This window comes from Salmo salar, chromosome ssa07 (assembly GCF_905237065.1).
Source record: "Salmo salar chromosome ssa07, Ssal_v3.1, whole genome shotgun sequence".
NCBI lineage: Eukaryota > Metazoa > Chordata > Actinopteri > Salmoniformes > Salmonidae > Salmo > Salmo salar.
This window is the reverse complement of record NC_059448.1, coordinates 1909302-1931091: the sequence shown is the minus strand read 5'-3', so window position 1 is coordinate 1931091 and position 21790 is coordinate 1909302. Positions and strand designations below refer to the sequence as shown.

General features: G+C 38.2%; 1 protein-coding gene and 5 non-coding genes across 6 annotated transcripts; all 6 read left to right on the top strand.

Annotated features, from left to right (window-relative positions):
• The first annotated feature begins 5431 nt into the window (after positions 1–5431).
• On the top strand, positions 5432–5504 carry trnav-cac (transfer RNA valine (anticodon CAC)). The gene has a single exon. It is a non-coding gene; the product is annotated as a tRNA-Val (tRNA).
• Positions 5505–8282: 2778 nt separating this feature from the next.
• LOC123743862 (uncharacterized) lies at positions 8283–15350 on the top strand. The gene is made up of 2 exons (XM_045722569.1): positions 8283–9612; positions 15275–15350. The coding sequence occupies exons 1-2, from the start codon at positions 8528–8530 to the stop codon at positions 15348–15350; spliced, it is 1161 nt and encodes a 386-aa protein (XP_045578525.1). The 5' UTR covers positions 8283–8527.
• Positions 15351–16234: 884 nt separating this feature from the next.
• Positions 16235–16307, top strand: trnav-aac (transfer RNA valine (anticodon AAC)). The gene has a single exon. It is a non-coding gene; the product is annotated as a tRNA-Val (tRNA).
• Positions 16308–16448: 141 nt separating this feature from the next.
• On the top strand, positions 16449–16521 carry trnav-uac (transfer RNA valine (anticodon UAC)). The gene has a single exon. It is a non-coding gene; the product is annotated as a tRNA-Val (tRNA).
• Positions 16522–16654: 133 nt separating this feature from the next.
• trnav-uac (transfer RNA valine (anticodon UAC)) lies at positions 16655–16728 on the top strand. Its single transcript has one exon. It is a non-coding gene; the product is annotated as a tRNA-Val (tRNA).
• A 355-nt stretch (positions 16729–17083) lies between these two features.
• On the top strand, positions 17084–17156 carry trnav-aac (transfer RNA valine (anticodon AAC)). The gene has a single exon. It is a non-coding gene; the product is annotated as a tRNA-Val (tRNA).
• Positions 17157–21790: the final 4634 nt, after the last annotated feature.

Genomic DNA, 21790 nt, shown 5'->3' with positions numbered 1-21790 from the left:
CCTAAACCCCAAGTATTGGCGGGAGATCAATTGACAATAGGGCTGGCTCCAGGGGGGTGGAGATTGGGAAACACACACAGGTGAGGCAGGCTCTTGTTAATGGCCCTGAGAGGGTATTATATAGCAATGTTGTGGTAAAATGTAGTAATACTATTGCCTCTTTGTCTGACTCTGGCCAGGAGGGACCTGGAGTTGGAAGGGAGCGGGACCCATATGAGGTTGCGATTGGGAACCGAGAGGGGGGAGGAACAGATGATGATAAGTGACGACAAAACGGAATTTTCCTGAATACGCTCCTTGTCTGAGCCCCCAGGGCGGTCCCAATTACCCGCTCCGGTTTCCCCGCTGCCACTCTCCTCGGGGACTTCTCCTCTTGGCCGAGGTAAGAGTAAAATAGTGGCACTCATATCGGCCGCAGCCTACCCAGGGGTTTCTTCCTCTTCCTCCTCCATCCCAGTGATTAATTTACCTGTTAGGAGGCCGGGATCAATTAGCCTTGAGCCAGTTAGACACCCAAATTCTACCAGGAAAATTTTGGAATGGGAACTTACAATTAGAAAACCAATTGTTATAATTGGAGACTCCAATATTTCACGGATACCTGGGTTTACCGATTCTAGAGTGCAAGCAGATAGCTTCCCTGGCGCCACGTTCCACCATCTAAAAGGAGTAGTAGAAAAACTAGAACAACATCCAACAGTGGAGAAGGTGGTGTTATCAGGAGGGCTAAACAACTGCCTGTTGAAACAGCTGGCGTTGACCTCCTGGAAGCAACTACAACAACTGCTGAAAGTGGCAGAAAGTAAATTTCCTAATGCTACACTCTATGTGCCTATTATTAACTACTCAGATAGATTGGAAAAACAGCAACAGTCATTCTTGGATCAACTTAATCGAAAGATTTTAGAGCAATGTAATTACTTACCTGAGATCAGTAAACTTAGGTTTCACACATTGCCACGGGACCCAGTACATTGACACCGGAAACAGGAAATACCATCTTAAACTTTTGGTTGGATAATTTAAACATGTAAGGGGAGAACAGTGCTTTGATACAGCTCCATATTCAAATATTACTAATCTCTCACACTCATATATGCTTTCTGAGATAGAAAGAAATGTATTGGAACGGGGATTGTCTTTTATCCCCCACTCCCGGAATTTTAGACCGGATGGAGCTTCGTAGGGACCTACACACATATCATAGAAGGCTGAAATTGTTGGATCATTTTAATTATGATACTGACATTCCTTTTGTACCGTTTACAGATCCCTCAGTTTGGGAACCCAGAATACAATCAATATCTCAATCCATCCAAACATTGATTAGGAAGGATCTCGAGGCATTTAGGTGCTTCCGACCTGGGCAGGTAACTGGGGGAATATGACGGTATTGGAGTCAGAAACCATCAAATTGTTGGGGTCAAACCGGAATATAGTTATTAAGCCGGCAGATAAAGGATCACAGATTGTAATCATGGATAGAGTACAGTACTTATTGGAGGCTAATAGACAACTGAATAACCCCAAAAATTATGTCGCATTAGATCACTCTATTCAATCTGAGACCAAAAACATGATTAAGATGATATTGTTGGAATTGCTTGAAAAAAAGTTTATTATTCCAAAGCAATATACCTATCTTCTGGGCCCAGATGTACCAAGACCGCGACAATTCTATCTCCTCCCAAAAATCCATAAACCTTTGGAAGAGTGGTCGGGTGCCATTTCAGATCCCGAGTGGACGCCCAATTGTTAGTGACTGTGGATCGGAATCATACCGAATTGCTGAATATATTGATTATTTCATCAATCCACTATCACAGAAGCATGCTTCCTATGTAAAAGACACATATGATTTTGTTGGTAAACTTAAAGGTCTTGAACTACCATTGGGGGCGTTCTTATTTTCAATAGACATCAACTCACTATATACAAATATTGATACCCCTTTGGGACTGCGGGCAGTTAAACGGGCCTTTGATAGGTTTCCTGACCCTCAGCGCCCGGATAAAGAAATCTTAGAGTTGCTGGAGTTGAGTTTATTGAGGAATGATTTTAATTTTAATGATAAGTTTTACCTTCAGATCCATGGAACGGCCATGGGGAAGAAGTTTGCTCCAGCCTTTGCCAACCTATATATGTGTTTTTGGGAAGAGACAGTGTTTGTGAAGTGTCAGACCCTTCCCCTCTTTGTATCTTAGGTATTTGGATGACATCTTTGGGATTTGGGTGAATTCTGAGGGAGTTTGAGTGTTTCTTGGAATCCCTAAATACACATCATCCTGCAATTACAATATCCCACAATATACAAAGAGAAAAACTAGAGTTTTTAGACACTCAGGTTTTCTTTGTACCTTCGGAGGGGCAGACTAAATCATTGGCTACTAAAGTCTTCTTTAAGGAGACAGATAGGCATGCTTTGCTACATAAGGCAAGTTATCATCCAAAACATACCTTTAGAGGGATAATTAAATCCCAGTTGATCCGGTTCAACAGAATTTGTACATTGGGTGAGCATGTGGAGGAGGCAACAACCATTCTCTTTGGAGCTTTGGGGCCACGGGGGATATTCAAAACATTTCCTTAGGGAGATAAAAGCAGAGGTAGGAAAATTATTTGGAAGGGAAGAGGGTTACAACAAAACAGCAGAAACACATAATCTGATACCATTTGTTGCTACATACTCTGGGAGTCTGGGTGGACTTAGCAGGACGTTGAGGTCTAACTTCCGGGAAGCGCAACAAGCGGTGGAGGGGCTGTTGAATTGTAGAATAATCTCAGCATATAGGAAAATAAAAACCTTGGGGATAAATTAGTCCACTCTGCCTTCCGGCAGAAAGAGGTACCTAATAAATTGGAAAAATACCTGGAGAGACCAAAATATATTACTAATGCCTTCTCGGGTTTGGGGTTTCCTATAAGACAGAGAATCGAATTGTCAACGACAAACTTGATTTATGTAATCAAGTGCAAATTGTGCCAAAAAAATGTATATAGGAGAAACCAAGAATGCACTACAGGCTAGACTAAAACAACACCTATACAATATGGCAAAAGGTAATAAGAGCACGGGGTTGTATTTACATTTTAGCCTTCATGCCAGTGATAATTTGAAAATCTTTGGTCTGGAGACAAACGGGGGCTGGTCTAGGAAACAACGACAGGGGATGGAAAGAATTTGGATTGGGCGCCTCCAAACAATAGATCCCAAGGGCCTGAATGAAAAATATTAAATTTATTCTGGCTTACTTACCTGATGAGAGGTGCCATCTCCAGTGGGATTGGATGAGTGGGGTTTCGCTTAGGGATAGGATGGTGGGGGGGCTGTGGGAGAACCGCCCAAGATAAATGTTCGTTTATCAAATAATTTTATAATTTATTTATTTTTACATATATTTTCTAGCACTTATGATCAATATTATGGCACTTATTTTATTCATAGGATTATATTTATGTTATTATTATTTATTTAGTGTGGTGTGGTTTTATCTTTCTATATATACCCCCATAGCACTTATTTTGAGTTTAAAGCACTTGCATATTTAGTGGGGTATGTTTGTTTATCTTATTTATTTATTTATTTATTTATCAAAGCACTTATTTTTATATGTACGTCTTTTTTTAATTGTTTATTTATGATTTACGTTTATTTTTATATGTTTTTTTAACATTTATGATGATATTTATTTTATGTACATTAATTTTCTGCATCTTTTAGTGTGGTGTGGTTTTATTTGACTTTCTTTGGCATATATTTTTTGAGCACTTATCTTAATTCAATAGCACTTATTTTTACACTCAGTGTGGGACGTTGATCCGTCTATTGTGGTCTTGCCTTTGTGTAGTAGCACTTATTATTGCCCTGTATCGGTACTTTTTATTTGTGTGTTTGTCGGGCGGTTCCCCACTCCTGAAATTCTACTCCTCGAAATCCTGATCCCCTATCCTAGACCCTTATATTCAACCCCTAATTCTAAAATCCTAATTATCTACCCTAATTTATAGATCCTCATGCCTAACCTTAACCCCTAGACCCTAGATCTAAACCTGATTCTTGGATTGATCCTAACTTTAACCCCAACCCCTGGTTATTAGGTCCCAACCCTTATTTTTCCATTTTCACCTCAATCTCTGCACCTTTCTTACCTAACCCCTACCCGAACCCCTCATATCCCTTTATCTAATCCTCATACCCCTCTAGTTCTGATCTTAACCTTTATATCCCCTTATCTAACCCTAACCTTTACACCTGCTTACCTAATCCTAACCTTGATACCCCGTTATCTAACCCTAACTCTTATACTCCCTTATAATCCTAACCTTAACCTTTTGTATCCCTTTATGTAACCTTTATATCCCCTTAGCTCTAACCTTAACCTTATACCCCTTATCTAACCCTAACCCTTATACCTGCTTATCTAACCCTAACCTTGATACCCCTTACCTACCCAAACCTTTTACATCCCCTTATCTAACCCTCAGTTTACCCTTTATATTTCTTTATTAAACCTTTACATCCCCTTAGTTCTAACCTTAACCCTTATACCCTTTTATCTAACCTTAACCTTTATACCTTCTTATCTAACCCTAACCCTTATACCCCCTTATCTAACTTTCATACCCCCTCATCTAATTCTAACCCTTATACCCTCTTGACCCTTATATCACCCCCGTTTGGCCCTAACTCTTGGAGCTGGTGTGCCGAACTTCAACCCCCTGTATGTCTATGACCATCCTAATTTCAGGCTGGTGGTCTTGACCTTGGGTTTTGGCTTCTATCCCTTAGGGATTGCATCTTGGGTTGCAAACCTAGGTTTATCTTCCGGGTAATCTGTTTGTAAATATATTTTTATTTTTCCTTCTTTCCCCCCCCCTCTTTTTTCTTTTTTCCCTCCCCTGTTCTTAATTGAGGTATTTTATACTAGGTTTTTACCATTTGTTTAAAGTTTTGCCTGTGCCAGTGCATATCAGATTCGTCAGTTTTTTTTTTCAACCCTAACCCTAACCCATACCCCCTCTCACACACCCCCCCACCCGGGATGTTCCACAAGAGGGCGCCACTGGACATTTTAAACATCACTGTAAGTTAGTGACAGAGCTTTCTTGAAAAATGACTAAGTCCAAAAATTCTCAGAAATTGCACTATGTCCAGCTGTGGGCCTGGTATTATTTTGGGTTACCAGGTAGTGATAGCCTTCACCCACTCTCCGGGGAACACCCTCTCTATGGGCATGACCTCCAGTGGGGGATATCCCCCACCACAAGCTCTTACACCATCCGGAACCAGGGCACCCACCACCATCCGAACCAGGGCACCCACCACCATCCGAACCAGGGCATTTCATTAATTCTTTATTTTGGAAATTCGAACACGTGCCATGAATATCGGTAAAATTCGGTTTACTCCTTGCAGCTAAATGTAGCAGCAGTTTCTGTAGTGTAGTGGTTATCACGTTCGCTTCACACGCAAAAGGTCCCTGGTTTGAAACCAGGCGGAAACAACGCTCATTGACACATTCAAGAAGTTACATATTTGTAACAGAAAATTTCATTAATTGTTCATTTTGGAAATTCGAATACGTGCCATGAATATCGGTAAAATTCGGTTTACTCTTTGCAGAAAAATCAAGCAGCAGTTTCTGTAGTGTAGTGGTTATCACGTTGGCTTTACACGTGAAAGGTCCTCACTTTGAAACCGGGAGGAAACAGTGCTCTTTGACATGTGCAGTAGGTACAGTACTTTTAAAAGGGAATAGTTATTTTCATAAATGCCTAATTTTGGATATCAGTAAAATTCGGTTTACTCCTTGCAGCTAAATGTAGCAGCAGTTTCTGTAGTGTAGTGGTTATCACGTTCGCTTTACATGCGAAAGGTCTTCGAAACGGGCGGAACCAGTGCTCTTTGACACATGCAGTAGGTACTGTACTTTCAACAAAGAACAGTTATTTTCATAAATTCTGTATTTTGGAAATTCGAATACGTGCCATGAATATCTGTAAAATTTGGTTTACTCCTTGCAGAAAAATCAAGCAGCTGTTTCTGTAGTGTAGTGGTTATCACGTTCGCTTCACACGCCCCTTTTTGGAGTTTCAGGAAGTGGAAGAGAAGCAGGTGTCTGAGTGCTTGAGAGAGAATATCGTTTTTTTTGGAGGTCTAGTTGACTTATAAGTTTGAAAGTTTGTGAGTGACTGTAGTGAAGTTTCTGTGAAACGTTTTTGCTATTGTCCCCCATCAGCGTGAGCTGTTTGGGGATATTGCTTAAAATAACCGGACGGACAACATGGCTTCGACATCAAGAATACAAACGACGACGAAAGGACAACAGTGAAATCAGAATGTTAAACGAAGAACTGAAAAAAGAACATATGAGAAGGAACTGACGGTGAACGTGGGAAATAAGTGGAGAAGGGAAAATAACAACGATGGAATTGCTGAGAGGAATAAAGGAAGTTTGCGGAACAATACTGGGATGTATTAGTGTCTGTTAAGGCAGACATGTTGTGTTTTCAAGAGACCAATTGGACAGACTCCAAAATGCAGGAGATTAAGAGTAAATGGTCAGATTTAATTTTTTGTAGTCATGGAGGGGATAAAACATGTGGTGTGGCTATTTTGATAAAAAATGATGTGGTGCAAAATGTAAAAGAAATATATGCTGACAATGATGGCAGACTTATTGTAATTGAATTTGAAGTTCAAAATGTAGTTTTTCGTTTAATTAATGTTTATGCTTCAAACATTGAATCTGAAAGGAGAGAAATGTTTCACAAATTAAAAACACTGTGCTCAGAAAACTGTATACTGATAGGAGATTTTAATGTGAGGTGTAGTAGAATGGATGCCTCTAGTTGTGCTAAATTCAGATATGACTCTTCTAGAAATGCATTATGGAAACTTATGAATGAGGAGAATCTAGTAGATATATGGAGGGCTGAAAATCCAAACAGAAGAGTATTCTCTAGAAGGCAGGTGGTTCTAAAGGAATTAAAACAAAGCAGAATTGATTTATGTCTAGCAAAACAAGAATTGGTGCAGAATGTTAAGAAGGTGTCATATACCTTTACAGCATATAGTGATCATGCAGTAATGTCATTTCAAATGGGTTTTGGTGTGGAGAGGAGAGGGGGAGGTGTCTGGTGTTTAAATGCCAGTCTGTTAAAGGAGGAAGGATATAGAAATGAAATTGTTGAATGTATTAATGATGAAATGTCTAATGTACTGTTAAAAGAGAATGTGTGTTTATGGTGGGAGGAAGTGAAAGTAAAAGTAAAAAAATAGGAGTATTAGGTACGCAAAAAATCATAACCGTTTAGATAAGCAGAAAGAAATAATGCTTAGGAATAGGATGTTGCATGAACTTGAAAAGGCTGATACGGATCCAGACTATGATGTTGTGAATTATTTGAAAATCCATGCAGAGCTGGGTCGTTATGAAAAAATAAATGTTTGGGTGCTATTGTTAGGAGCAGGGCACAGTACGCTTTGGAGGGAGAGAAATGTACATCCTTTTTTTGGGGTCTGGAAAAAGAAAACAAACTAAGAGTTACATTGTAGAGTTGGAAGATGAAAGAGGTGTAAAGGTAAACGATTTTGTTGGGATCTTAGAGACAGTTGAAACCTTTTACAGAAATCTTTACAAAAAGAATGATGTAGATAAAGTGTGTGTTGTAAAAGTGTTGGATACAATTAGTGCCAAAGTATCGCAGGCAGATAGAATGATGTGTGATGAAGAGATTTCGATTATGGAAATCAAGGAAGCAATTGTTAGCACGCAAGGTAATAAAAGTCCGGGTTTGGATGGTTTAACAAATGAGTTCTATAAAGTCTTTGTAGATATTTTGGCACCCATTTTAGTGAGGGTGTTTCATTATATGGAAGAGAATAAGGAAATCCCTGAGTCTATGTCAACTGGAATGTTAACGATCTTATTCAAAAATAGGGGCAGTAGATTAAAGTTAGAAAATTATAGGCCTATTAGCCTTCTAAATTCGGATTATAAGATACTGACTAAAGTGTTAGCGAATAGGATGAAAAAGGTGATTGGGAGTATTATTGAATCAACACAAGCCTACGGCATACCTGGAAGAGATATTGCAGATGTCATTTGTACAATTAGGGATGTTGTTAATCAAATGAAAAATGAAGGTGGTATAGTTTTAAGTTTGGACTTTAACAAAGCTTTCGATAGAGTGGAGCACAGCTTTTTATTACAGACTTTGGAGAGGTTTGGGTTTGGGCCAAAGTTTGTATCTTGGATCAACCTGTTGTATAGTGGGGGCTAAAAGTTGTGTTAAATGTAACGGAGTGTTAACAGATACTTTCCCTGTGGAGAGGTCAGTAAGGCAGGGCTGTCCTTTGTCAGCTCTGCTGTACAGTGTTTCTACAGAACCGTTAGCTACATTGATAAATAGTAATAAAGAAGTAAGGGGTGTTGGAATCCCAGGTGGTGGTGTCAGTGTTGTACATCAGTACGCTGATGACACTACTTGTACTGTGAAGGATATAGAAAGTATTGGAAGCATTATGGGGATCATAGATATATATGGCAAGGCATCGGGTGCTAAAGTTAATATAGAGAAGACTGAAATAATGTTTGTTGGGGATATCAATGTAAACGGGTGTGAGATTCCATTCAAGAGCGCAACGGATTTTATTAAAGTGCTGGGAGTAAACATTGGTGTAAAGGAGAAAGAGGCAAAAGATATAACTTGGACTGGGATCCTTAATAAAGTCAAGCTAACGTTGAATTTCTGGAAAAATAGAAAACTAAAGTTACAAGGGAAAGTAATTGTTGCAAATGCTTTGGTATTATCCAAATTTGTGTATGTTTTGGGAGTCCTGGACATGCCGGAGTGGGTCCTAAATGAATTGAATAATGTGGTGTCAAATTTTATATGGGATGGTAAAGGAGTGAGAATATCTCAGAAAACATTGATTGCTGACTATGTGGATGGAGGTTTAAAACTTGTAGATTTAGGTGTCAAAAGAAAAGCTATTAGGATAAAAACAGTAAAGAAATATTTGTATGACAGTGAAGATTATGGCTGGAAACACTTCTTTAGAGTCTACTTAGAGGAGAGTGGTGGTTGTGAGGATAATGGTTTATTGATGGGGCTTAAAAGGGCAATGTTTGAAAAGGTACCAGATTTTTATAAAGAGGTGCTAAATGCATGGGCAGAGTTGTTGCCTAATGTATATTATGAATGTGGACATATTGACCTGATTATGAATCAACCTATATTTCTGAATGAGAAAATCAAGAACAAAGAAAAAGTTTTGTATAATAAAGTATTTATGAGTGCAGGTCTACGGCAAATAAAAGATTATACATATGAGGTAATTCCAGGATTTTTACCTGGGGAAGCTATTTTTGACATAATCAATGAATGGGATGAAGAGGTGGGAAGGGGAACAGTGAATAATATGTATGACAAGATAAAGAATAGTATACCAAGAGCATGGGTTGATTTAATAAATAGTGAAGTTGAAAGAGAAGATTTATTTGTATTTCCTAATTTGTTCATTGGTAGCAGTAAGAAGAAAGTACATTTATCTAGTATACCAGTGAAAAGATTGTATAGAATAATGGTAGGAAAAGTGTGTAGAAGGCTGAGAAATTTTGGAAAGTAGTTTTTCCGGAATTGGATGAAAAAAAGATATGGGGAAATTTAAATGTAAAATATAATAGTAAGGAGTGTGAAAATAATGATTTCAAACTAAGACATAATAGAATATTTACAAAGGTGGTGCTAAAGAAAATTAATTGTGAGATAGAAAGGGAATGCGACGTATGTGGACGTTTTCCCGGAAACTCTTATGCATTTGTTTATAGAATGTGAGGATTTAAAATATTTTTTTTGTAAAGTTAAGGAAATGTTATGTAGAAACTGGGGGGAGATTTCGTGAAAAGTATGCGTGGGAGGAACTTTTGTTATTTGGAGTGTCTGGTAAATGTGAGGGGTGCTAATGTGTGTTTGTTGAATATGGTTTTGAGTTTTGTGAGGTATGCTATTTTTTGTAGGAGGAATTATGTTTCTTTTGACAGAAAGAGGGTTCAGGTGTGGAGTATCTTTATAGCACTGTTCAGTAAACACATAGATATGTTGTTTAATTATGGGATGGAACATTTTGATGAGTCTTTTGTTGAAGGGAGTGGGTTAATTTCACGAGAGGAGAGTGGAGGTATCACTTATAATTTTTGAAAGCACTGTTTTGATATTTTCTTTGTTGATAATTTGATAGGGGGTGAATTGTTCACCTGCCTCTGTTAGTCTAGTGTCTTCTGTATTGTTCTCTGTGGATTGTACTGTAAATATTGTAAACAAACATTTTTGATAATAAAAAAAAAAAAAAAAAAAAAAATCACGTTTGCTTCACACGCGAAAGGTCCCTGGTTCGAAACCGGGCGGAAACAACGCTCATTGACACATTCTGATTTACCGTAGTGGTAACAGAAAATTTCATGAATTCTTTATTTTGGAAATTCGAATACGTGCCCTGAATATCTGTAAAATTCGGTTTACTCCTTGCAGGATAATCGTTGAAGCAGTTTCTGTGGTCTAGCGGTTATCACGTTCGCTTCACACGCCCCTTTTTGGAGTTTCAGGAAGTGGAAGAGAAGCAGGCGTCTGAGTGCTTGAGAGAGAATATCGTTTTTTTTGGAGGTCTAGTTGACTTATAAGTTTGAAAGTTTGTGAGTGACTGTAGTGAAGTTTCTGTGAAACGTTTTTGCTATTGTCCCCCATCAGCGTGAGCTGTTTGGGGGATATTGCTTAAAATAACCGGACGGACAACATGGCTTCGACATCAAGAATACAAACAACGACGAGAAAGGACAACAGTGAAATCAGAATGTTAAACGAAGAACTGAAAAAAGAACATATGAGAAGGAACTGACGGTGAACGTGGAAATAAGTGGAGAAGGGAAAATAACAACGATGGAATTGCTGAGAGGAATAAAGGAAGTTTGCGGAACAATACTGGGATGTCGAATGAAAGACGGGAATAAGTATGAAGTAACAATGTCTCATGTAAATGGAAAAGAAAGACTAATAGACGGGCTAAAGATAAAGAACTGTCAAATCATGGCTAAAGAACTAGGGAACGATGAGCTGGTGGTGTCCTTTTTGAACTTGCCCGCATACATTACGGATGAGGAGATAGAAGAGAAACTAAAAGGCTGGAAGGTGAAGGCGACCACGCCAATCAAGAGGAGGATGTGGCCAGGAACGGACATTGTAGATGGGACAAGATTTTGCAAGGTAAAGTTTACAGACAATGTGCAATCCTTGCCATATTCTACAAAATTTAACACTGTCGAGGGATTTGAATATTTTCGTGTAATCCACGACAATCAAGTGAAGGTATGTAGATTATGTATTCAGCCGGGGCACATACTTAAGGAATGTCCGAATTCACATGCCACAAATGTAGTGAACAAGGGCATTATGCCAGAGAATGTCGGAACATAGGAAATGTGTGCAAAATGTGTGACAGACCTAAAGTTAGATGTAGCTGTAATAAGGGGAGAAAATCACTTACTTTTTGCAAACAATGGACCTCACGTCTGAGGAAGAGGGGAGTGTGCCTATGGAGAGGGAGGATGAGAGTGACATGGAGAGTGTGACTCCAGAGACAGTGGCAGATAAGCTTGAAGAGCCTGTAATGTCTCCTGGCAAAGCACGAGACGCCGTTTTAGTCTCTGCTGCTGACAAGGTGGAACAGCAGCACATGATGGGTGAAAGACATACACAGGTAGAGATGGTGCAAGGTGCTTCTCAGGTGCCTGAGCCAGCTTTAAGCCTGTGTAAAAATTACACCAAAGAGTGGGCTGGGTCCACTGAAGTCACGGGCACTGTTAAAGCGCACTTTTCAAAAAGGCTTCCCCCGCCGCTCCCCCAAAAAATCCAAATAAAGAGACGGATGATGAAATAGATAGTGAGGATCTTCAGTTGTTTGTAAAAATAAGAGGTCATTGTCGAAAACCAGGGAGATGATGGGTTTTGGAAAAAAGAAAAAGTAGGATTTTTAAGGACTTGTTTGGCTCTGATTATACTTCTGCACACATTCATAATGATTACAGTCGCATCCCTAAATGGTAACAGTTTGAGAAACATGAGCAAATTTGAGCAGGTATTAGTGTCTGTTAAGGCAGACATGTTGTGTTTTCAAGAGACCAATTGGACAGACTCCAAAATGCAGGAGATTAAGAGTAAATGGTCAGATTTAATTTTTGTAGTCATGGAGGGGATAAAACATGTGGTGTGGCTATTTTGATAAAAAAATGATGTGGTGCAAAATGTAAAAGAAATATATGCTGACAATGATGGCAGACTTATTGTAATTGAATTTGAAGTTCAAAATGTAGTTTTTCGTTTAATTAATGTTTATGCTTCAAACATTGAATCTGAAAGGAGAGAAATGTTTCACAAATTAAAAACACTGTGCTCAGAAAACTGTATACTGATAGGAGATTTTAATGTGAGGTGTAGTAGAATGGATGCCTCTAGTTGTGCTAAATTCAGATATGACTCTTCTAGAAATGCATTATGGAAACTTATGAATGAGGAGAATCTAGTAGATATATGGAGGGCTGAAAATCCAAACAGAAGAGTATTCTCTAGAAGGCAGGTGGTTCTAAAGGAATTAAAACAAAGCAGAATTGATTTATGTCTAGCAAAACAAGAATTGGTGCAGAATGTTAAGAAGGTGTCATATACCTTTACAGCATATAGTGATCATGCAGTAATGTCATTTCAAATGGGTTTTGGTGTGGAGAGGAGAGGGGAGGTGTCTGGTGTTTAAATGCCAGTCTGTTAAAGGAGGAAGGATATAGAAATGAAATTGTTGAATGTATTAATGATGAAATGTCTAATGTACTGTTAAAAGAGAATGTGTGTTTATGGTGGGAGGAAGTGAAAGTAAAAGTAAAAAATAGGAGTATTAGGTACGCAAAAAATCATAACCCGTTTAGATAAGCAGAAAGAAATAATGCTTAGGAATAGGATGTTGCATGAACTTGAAAAGGCTGATACGGATCCAGACTATGATGTTGTGAATTATTTGAAAATCCATGCAGAGCTGGGTCGTTATGAAAAAAATAAATGTTTGGGTGCTATTGTTAGGAGCAGGGCACAGTACGCTTTGGAGGGAGAGAAATGTACATCCTTTTTTTGGGGTCTGGAAAAAAGAAAACAAACTAAGAGTTACATTGTAGAGTTGGAAGATGAAAGAGGTGTAAAGGTAAACGATTTTGTTGGGATCTTAGAGACAGTTGAAACCTTTTACAGAAATCTTTACAAAAAGAATGATGTAGATAAAGTGTGTGTTGTAAAAAGTGTTGGATACAATTAGTGCCAAAGTATCGCAGGCAGATAGAATGATGTGTGATGAAGAGATTTCGATTATGGAAATCAAGGAAGCAATTGTTAGCACGCAAGGTAATAAAAGTCCGGGTTTGGATGGTTTAACAAATGAGTTCTATAAAGTCTTTGTAGATATTTTGGCACCCATTTTAGTGAGGGTGTTTCATTATATGGAAGAGAATAAGGAAATCCCTGAGTCTATGTCAACTGGAATGTTAACGATCTTATTCAAAAATAGGGGCAGTAGATTAAAGTTAGAAAATTATAGGCCTATTAGCCTTCTAAATTCGGATTATAAGATACTGACTAAAGTGTTAGCGAATAGGATGAAAAAGGTGATTGGGAGTATTATTGAATCAACACAAGCCTACGGCATACCTGGAAGAGATATTGCAGATGTCATTTGTACAATTAGGGATGTTGTTAATCAAATGAAAAATGAAGGTGGTATAGTTTTAAGTTTGGACTTTAACAAAGCTTTCGATAGAGTGGAGCACAGCTTTTTATTACAGACTTTGGAGAGGTTTGGGTTTGGGCCAAAGTTTGTATCTTGGATCAACCTGTTGTATAGTGGGGCTAAAAGTTGTGTTAAATGTAACGGAGTGTTAACAGATACTTTCCCTGTGGAGAGGTCAGTAAGGCAGGGCTGTCCTTTGTCAGCTCTGCTGTACAGTGTTTCTACAGAACCGTTAGCTACATTGATAAATAGTAATAAAGAAGTAAGGGGTGTTGGAATCCCAGGTGGTGGTGTCAGTGTTGTACATCAGTACGCTGATGACACTACTTGTACTGTGAAGGATATAGAAAGTATTGGAAGCATTATGGGGATCATAGATATATATGGCAAGGCATCGGGTGCTAAAGTTAATATAGAGAAGACTGAAATAATGTTTGTTGGGGATATCAATGTAAACGGGTGTGAGATTCCATTCAAGAGCGCAAAGGATTTTATTAAAGTGCTGGGAGTAAACATTGGTGTAAAGGAGAAAGAGGCAAAAGATATAACTTGGACTGGGATCCTTAATAAAGTCAAGCTAACGTTGAATTTCTGGAAAAATAGAAAACTAAAGTTACAAGGGAAAGTAATTGTTGCAAATGCTTTGGTATTATCCAAATTTGTGTATGTTTTGGGAGTCCTGGACATGCCGGAGTGGGTCCTAAATGAATTGAATAATGTGGTGTCAAATTTTATATGGGATGGTAAAGGAGTGAGAATATCTCAGAAAACATTGATTGCTGACTATGTGGATGGAGGTTTAAAACTTGTAGATTTAGGTGTCAAAAGAAAAGCTATTAGGATAAAAACAGTAAAGAAATATTTGTATGACAGTGAAGATTATGGCTGGAAACACTTCTTTAGAGTCTACTTAGAGGAGAGTGGTGGTTGTGAGGATAATGGTTTATTGATGGGGCTTAAAAGGGCAATGTTTGAAAAGGTACCAGATTTTTATAAAGAGGTGCTAAATGCATGGGCAGAGTTGTTGCCTAATGTATATTATGAATGTGGACATATTGACCTGATTATGAATCAACCTATATTTCTGAATGAGAAAATCAAGAACAAAGAAAAAGTTTTGTATAATAAAGTATTTATGAGTGCAGGTCTACGGCAAATAAAAGATTATACATATGAGGTAATTCCAGGGTTTTTACCTGGGGAAGCTATTTTTGACATAATCAATGAATGGGATGAAGAGGTGGGAAGGGGAACAGTGAATAATATGTATGACAAGATAAAGAATAGTATACCAAGAGCATGGGTTGATTTAATAAATAGTGAAGTTGAAAGAGAAGATTTATTTGTATTTCCTAATTTGTTCATTGGTAGCAGTAAGAAGAAAGTACATTTATCTAGTATACCAGTGAAAAGATTGTATAGAATAATGGTAGGAAAAGTGTGTAGAAGGCCGGCTGCTGAGAAATTTTGGAAAGTAGTTTTTCCGGAATTGGATGAAAAAAGATATGGGGAAATTTTAATGTAAAATATAATAGTAAGGAGTGTGAAAATAATGATTTCAAACTAAGACATAATAGAATATTTACAAAGGTGGTGCTAAAGAAAATTAATTGTGAGATAGAAAGGGAATGCGACGTATGTGGACGTTTCCCGGAAACTCTTATGCATTTGTTTATAGAATGTGAGGATTTAAAATATTTTTTTTTGTAAAGTTAAGGAAATGTTATGTAGAAACTGGGGGGGAGATTTCGTGAAAAAGTATGCGTGGGAGGAACTTTTGTTATTTGGAGTGTCTGGTAAATGTGAGGGTGCTAATGTGTGTTTGTTGAATATGGTTTTGAGTTTTGTGAGGTATGCTATTTTTTGTAGGAGGAATTATGTTTCTTTTGACAGAAAGAGGGTTCAGGTGTGGAGTATCTTTATAGCACTGTTCAGTAAACACATAGATATGTTGTTTAATTATGGGATGGAACATTTTGATGAGTCTTTTGTTGAAGGGAGTGGGTTAATTTCACGAGAGGAGAGTGGAGGTATCACTTATAATTTTTGAAAGCACTGTTTTGATATTTTCTTTGTTGATAATTTGATAGGGGTGAATTGTTCACCTGCCTCTGTTAGTCTAGTGTCTTCTGTATTGTTCTCTGTGGATTGTACTGTAAACAGTAGATTGTACTGTAAATATTGTAAACAAACATTTTTGATAATAAAAAAAAAAAAAAAAAAATCACGTTCGCTTCACACGCGAAAGGTCCCTGGTTCGAAACCGCGGCGGAAACAAAGCTCATTGACACATTCTGAAGTACCATAGTGGTAACAGAAAATTTCATGAATTCTTTATTTTGGAAATTCGAATACGTGCCATGAATATTTGTAAAATTCGGTTTACTCCTTGCAGATAATTGTGCAGAAGTTTCTGTAGTGTAGTGGTTATCACGTTCGCTTAACACGCGAAAGGTCCTCGGTTCGAAACCGGGCGGAAACAGTGCTCTTTGACACGTGCAGTAGGTACTGTACTTTTAACAAAGAATAGTTATTTTCATAAATGCCGTATTTTGGAAATTCGAACACGTGCCATGAATATCTGTAAAATTCGGTTTACTCCTCGCAGCTAAATGTAGCAGCAGTTTCTGTAGTGTAGTGGTTATCACGTTCGCTTTACACGCGAAAGGTCCCTGGTTCGAAACCGGGCGGAAACAACACTCATTGACACATTGTGATGTACCGTAGTGGTAACAGAAAATTTCATGAATTCTTTATTTTGGAAATTCGAACACGTGCCCTGAATATCTGTAAAATTCGGTTTACTTCTTGCAGGAAAATCAAGCAGCAGTTTCTGTAGTGTAGTGGTTATCGCGTTCGCTTTACACGCCGAAAGGTCCTCGGTTCGAAACCGGGCGGAAACAGTGCTCTTTGACACCTGCAGTAGGTACAGTACTTTTAAAAGAGAATAGTTATTTTCATAAATGCCTAAATTTGGAAATTTCAACACGTGCCATGAATATCTGTAAAATTCGGTTTACTCCTTGCAGCTGAATGTAGCAGCAGTTTCTGTAGTGTAGTGGTTATCACGTTCGCTTTACACGTGAAAGGTCCTCAGTTTGAAACCGGGAGGAAACAGTGCTCTTTGACACGTGCAGTAGGTACTGTACTATTAACAAAGAATAGTTATTTTCATAAATGCCTAATTTTGGAAATTCGAACACGTGCCATGAATATCTGTAAAATTCGGTTTACTTCTTGCAGATAATTGTTGAAGCAGTTTCTGTAGTGTAGCGGTTATCACGTTTGCTTAACACGCGAAAGGTCCTCGGTTTGAAACCGGGCGGAAACAGAGCTCTTTGACACGTGCAGTAGGTACTGTACTTTCAACAAAGAATTGTTATTTCATGAATTCTGTATTTTGGAAATTCGAATACGTGCCATGAATATCTGTAAAATTCGGTTTACTCCTTGCAGGTAATTGTAGCAGTAGTTTCTGTGGTCTAGTGGTTATCACGTTTGCTTCACACGCCCCTTTTTTGGAGTTTCAGGAAGTGGAAGAGAAGCAGGCGTCTGAGTGCTTGAGAGAGAATATCGTTTTTTTTGGAGGTCTAGTTGACTTATAAGTTTGAAAGTTTGTGAGTGACTGTAGTGAAGTTTCTGTGAAACGTTTTTGCTATTGTCCCCCATCAGCGTGAGCTGTTTGGGGGATATTGCTTAAAATAACCGGACGGACAACATGGCTTCGACATCAAGAATACAAACGACGACGAGAAAGGACAACAGTGAAATCAGAATGTTAAACGAAGAACTGAAAAAAAGAACATATGAGAAGGAACTGACGGTGAACGTGGAAATAAGTGGAGAAGGGAAAATAACAACGATGGAATTGCTGAGAGGAATAAAGGAAGTTTGCGGAACAATACTGGGATGTCGAATGAAAGACGGGAATAAGTATGAAGTAACAATGTCTCATGTAAATGGAAAAGAAAGACTAATAGACGGGCTAAAGATAAAGAACTGTCAAATCATGGCTAAAGAACTAGGGAACGATGAGCTGGTGGTGTCCTTTTTGAACTTGCCCGCATACATTACGGATGAGGAGATAGAAGAGAAACTAAAAGGCTGGAAGGTGAAGGCGACCACGCCAATCAAGAGGAGGATGTGGCCAGGAACGGACATTGTAGATGGGACAAGATTTTGCAAGGTAAAGTTTACAGACAATGTGCAATCCTTGCCATATTCTACAAAATTTAACACTGTCGAGGGATTTGAATATTTTCGTGTAATCCACGACAATCAAGTGAAGGTATGTAGATTATGTATTCAGCCGGGGCACATACTTAAGGAATGTCCGGAATTCACATGCCACAAATGTAGTGAACAAGGGCATTATGCCAGAGAATGTCGGAACATAGGAAATGTGTGCAAAATGTGTGACAGACCTAAAGTTAGATGTAGCTGTAATAAGGGAGAAAATCACTTACTTTTGCAAACAATGGACCTCACGTCTGAGGAAGAGGGGAGTGTGCCTATGGAGAGGAGGATGAGAGTGACATGGAGAGTGTGACTCCAGAGACAGTGGCAGATAAGCTTGAAGAGCCTGTAATGTCTCCTGGCAAAGCACGAGACGCCGTTTTAGTCTCTGCTGCTGACAAGGTGGAACAGCAGCACATGATGGGTGAAAGACATACACAGGTAGAGATGGTGCAAGGTGCTTCTCAGGTGCCTGAGCCAGCTTTAAGCCTGTGTAAAAATTACACCAAAGAGTGGGCTGGGTCCACTGAAGTCACGGGCACTGTTAAAGCGCACTTTTCAAAAGGCTTCCGCCGATCCCCCCAAAAATCCAAATAAAGAGACGGATGATGAAATAGATAGTGAGGATCTTTGGTTGTTTGTAAAAATAAGAGGTCATTGTCGAAAACCAGGGAGATGATGGGTTTTGGAAAAAAGAAAAAGTAGGATTTTTAAGGACTTGTTTGGCTCTGATTATACTCGCATACATTCATAATGATTACAGCGCATCCCTAAATGGTAACAGTTTGAGAAACATGAGCAAATTTGAGCAGGTATTAGTGTCTGCTAAGGCAGACATGTTGTGTTTTCAAGAGACCAATTGGACAGACCCAAAATGCAGGAGATTAAGAGTAAAATGGTCAGATTTAATTTTTGTAGTCATGGAGGGGATAAAACATGTGGTGTGGCTATTTGATAAAAAATGATGTGGTGCAAAATGTAAAAGAAATATATGCGACAATGATGGCAGACTTATTGTAATGAATTTGAAGTTCAAAATGTAGTTTCGTTTAATTAATGTTTATGCTTCAAACATTGAATCTGAAAGGAGAGAAATGTTTCACAAATTAAAAAACACTGTGCTCAGAAAACTGTATACTGATAGGAGATTTTAATGTGAGGTGTAGTAGAATGGATGCCTCTAGTTGTGCTAAATTCAGATATGACTCTTCCAGAAATGCATTATGGAAACTTATGGAATGAGGAGAATCTAGTAGATATATGGAGGGCTGAAAATCCAAACAGAAGAGTATTCTCTAGAAGGCAGGTGGTTCTAAAGGAATTAAAACAAAGCAGAATTGATTTATGTCTAGCAAAACAAGAATTGGTGCAGAATGTTAAGAAGGTGTCATATACCTTACAGCATATAGTGATCGTGCAGTAATGTCATTTCAAATGGGTTTTGGGTGTGGAGAGGAGAGGGGGAGGTGTCTGGTGTTTAAATGCCAGTCTGTTAAAGGAGGAAGGATATAGAAATGAAATTGTTGAATGTATTAATGATGAAATGTCTAATGTACTGTTAAAAGAGAATGTGTGTTTATGGTGGGAGGAAGTGAAAGTAAAAGTAAAAAATAGGAGTATTAGGTACGCAAAAAATCATAACCGTTTAGATAAGCAGAAAGAAATAATGCTTAGGAATAGGATGTTGCATGAACTTGAAAAGGCTGATACGGATCCAGACTATGATGTTGTGAATTATTTGAAAATCCATGCAGAGCTGGGTCGTTATGAAAAAAATAAATGTTTGGGTGCTATTGTTAGGAGCAGGGCACAGTACGCTTTGGAGGGAGAGAAATGTACATCCTTTTTTGGGGGTCTGGAAAAAGAAAACAAACTAAGAGTTACATTGTAGAGTTGGAAGATGAAAGAGGTGTAAAGGTAAACGATTTTGTTGGGATCTTAGAGACAGTTGAAACCTTTTACAGAAATCTTTACAAAAAGAATGATGTAGATAAAGTGTGTGTTGGCAAAAGTGTTGGATACAATTAGTGCCAAAGTATCGCAGGCAGATAGAATGATGTGTGATGAAGAGATTTCGATTATGGAAATCAAGGAAGCAATTGTTAGCACGCAAGGTAATAAAAGTCCGGGTTTGGATGGTTTAACAAATGAGTTCTATAAAGTCTTGTAGATATTTTGGCACCCATTTTAGTGAGGGTGTTTCATTATATGGAAGAGAATAAGGAAATCCCTGAGTCTATGTCAACTGAATGTTAACGATCTTATTCAAAAATAGGGGGCAGTAGATTAAAGTTAGAAAATTATAGGCCTATTAGCCTTCTAAATTCGGATTATAAGATACTGACTAAAGTGTTAGTGTAATAGGATGAAAAAAAGGTGATTGGGAGTATTATTGAATCAACACAAGCCTACGGCATACCTGGAAGAGATATTTCAGATGTAATTTGTAGCAATTAGGGATGTTGTTAATCAAATGAAAAATGAAGGTGGTATAGTTTTAAGTTTGGACTTTAACAAAGCTTTCGATAGAGTGGAGCACAGCTTTTTATTACAGACTTTGAGAGGTTTGGGTTTGGGCCAAAGTTTGTATCTTGGATCAACCTGTTGTATAGTGGGGCTAAAAGTTGTGTTAAATGTACACGGAGTGTTAACAGATACTTTCCCGTGGAGAGGTCAGTAAGGCAGGGCTGTCCTTTGTCAGCTCTGCTGTACAGTGTTTCTACAGAACCGTTAGTTACATTGATAATAGTAATAAAGAAGTAAGGGGTGTTGGAATCCCAGGTGGTGGTAAGTCAGTGTTGACATCAGTACGCGATGACACTACTTGTACTGTGAAGGATATAGAAAGTATTGGAAGCATTATGGATCTAGATATTGGCAAGGCATCGGGTGCTAAAGTTAATATAGAGAAGACTGAAATAATGTTTGTTGGGGATATCAATGTAAACGGGTGTGAGATTCCATTCAAGAGCGCAACGGATTTTATTAAAGTGCTGGGAGTAAACATTGGTGTAAAGGAGAAAGAGGCAAAAGATATAACTTGGACTGGGATCCTAATAAAGTCAAGCTAACGTTGAATTTCCGGAATGGAAAAAGAAACTAAAGTTACAAGGGAAAGTAGATTGTTGCAAATGCTTTGGTATTGTCCAAATTTGTGTATGTCTTTGGGAGTCCTGGACATGCCGGAGTGGGTCCTAAATGAATTGAATAATGGTGTCAAATTTTATATGGGATGGTAAAGGAGTGAGAATATCTCCAGAAAAACATTGATTGCTGACTATGTGGATGGAGGTTTAAAACTTGTAGATTTAGATGTCAAAATAAAAGCTATTAGGATAAAAACAGTAAAGAAATATTTGTATGACAGTGAAGATATGTGGAAACACTTCTTTAGAGTCTACTTAGAGAGAGTGGTGGTTGTGAGGATAATGGTTTATTGACAATGGGGCTTAAAAGGGCAATGTTTTGAAAAGGTACCAGATTTTTATAAAGAGGTGCTAAATGCATGGGCAGAGTTGTTGCCTAATGTATCATTATAGAATGGGACATATTGACCTGATTATGAATCAACCTATATTTCTGAATGAGAAAATCAAGAACAAAGAAAAAGTTTTGTATAATAAAGTATTTATGGAGTGCAGGTCTACGGCAAATAAAAGATTATACATATGAGGTAATTCCAGGGTTTTTACCTGGGGAAGCTATTTTTGACATAATCAATGAATGGGA

Excerpts from the sequence above, each read along its gene's own strand:
- LOC123743862 (XM_045722569.1), top strand. The coding sequence starts at position 8,528 with ATGGGGATCATAGATATATATGGCAAGGCATCGGGTGCTAAAGTTAAT. Across the intron at positions 9,613-15,274 it reads GTAGGAAAAGTGTGTAGAAG|GCCGGCTGCTGAGAAATTTT; the intron begins GCTGAGAAATTT and ends AGTGTGTAGAAG.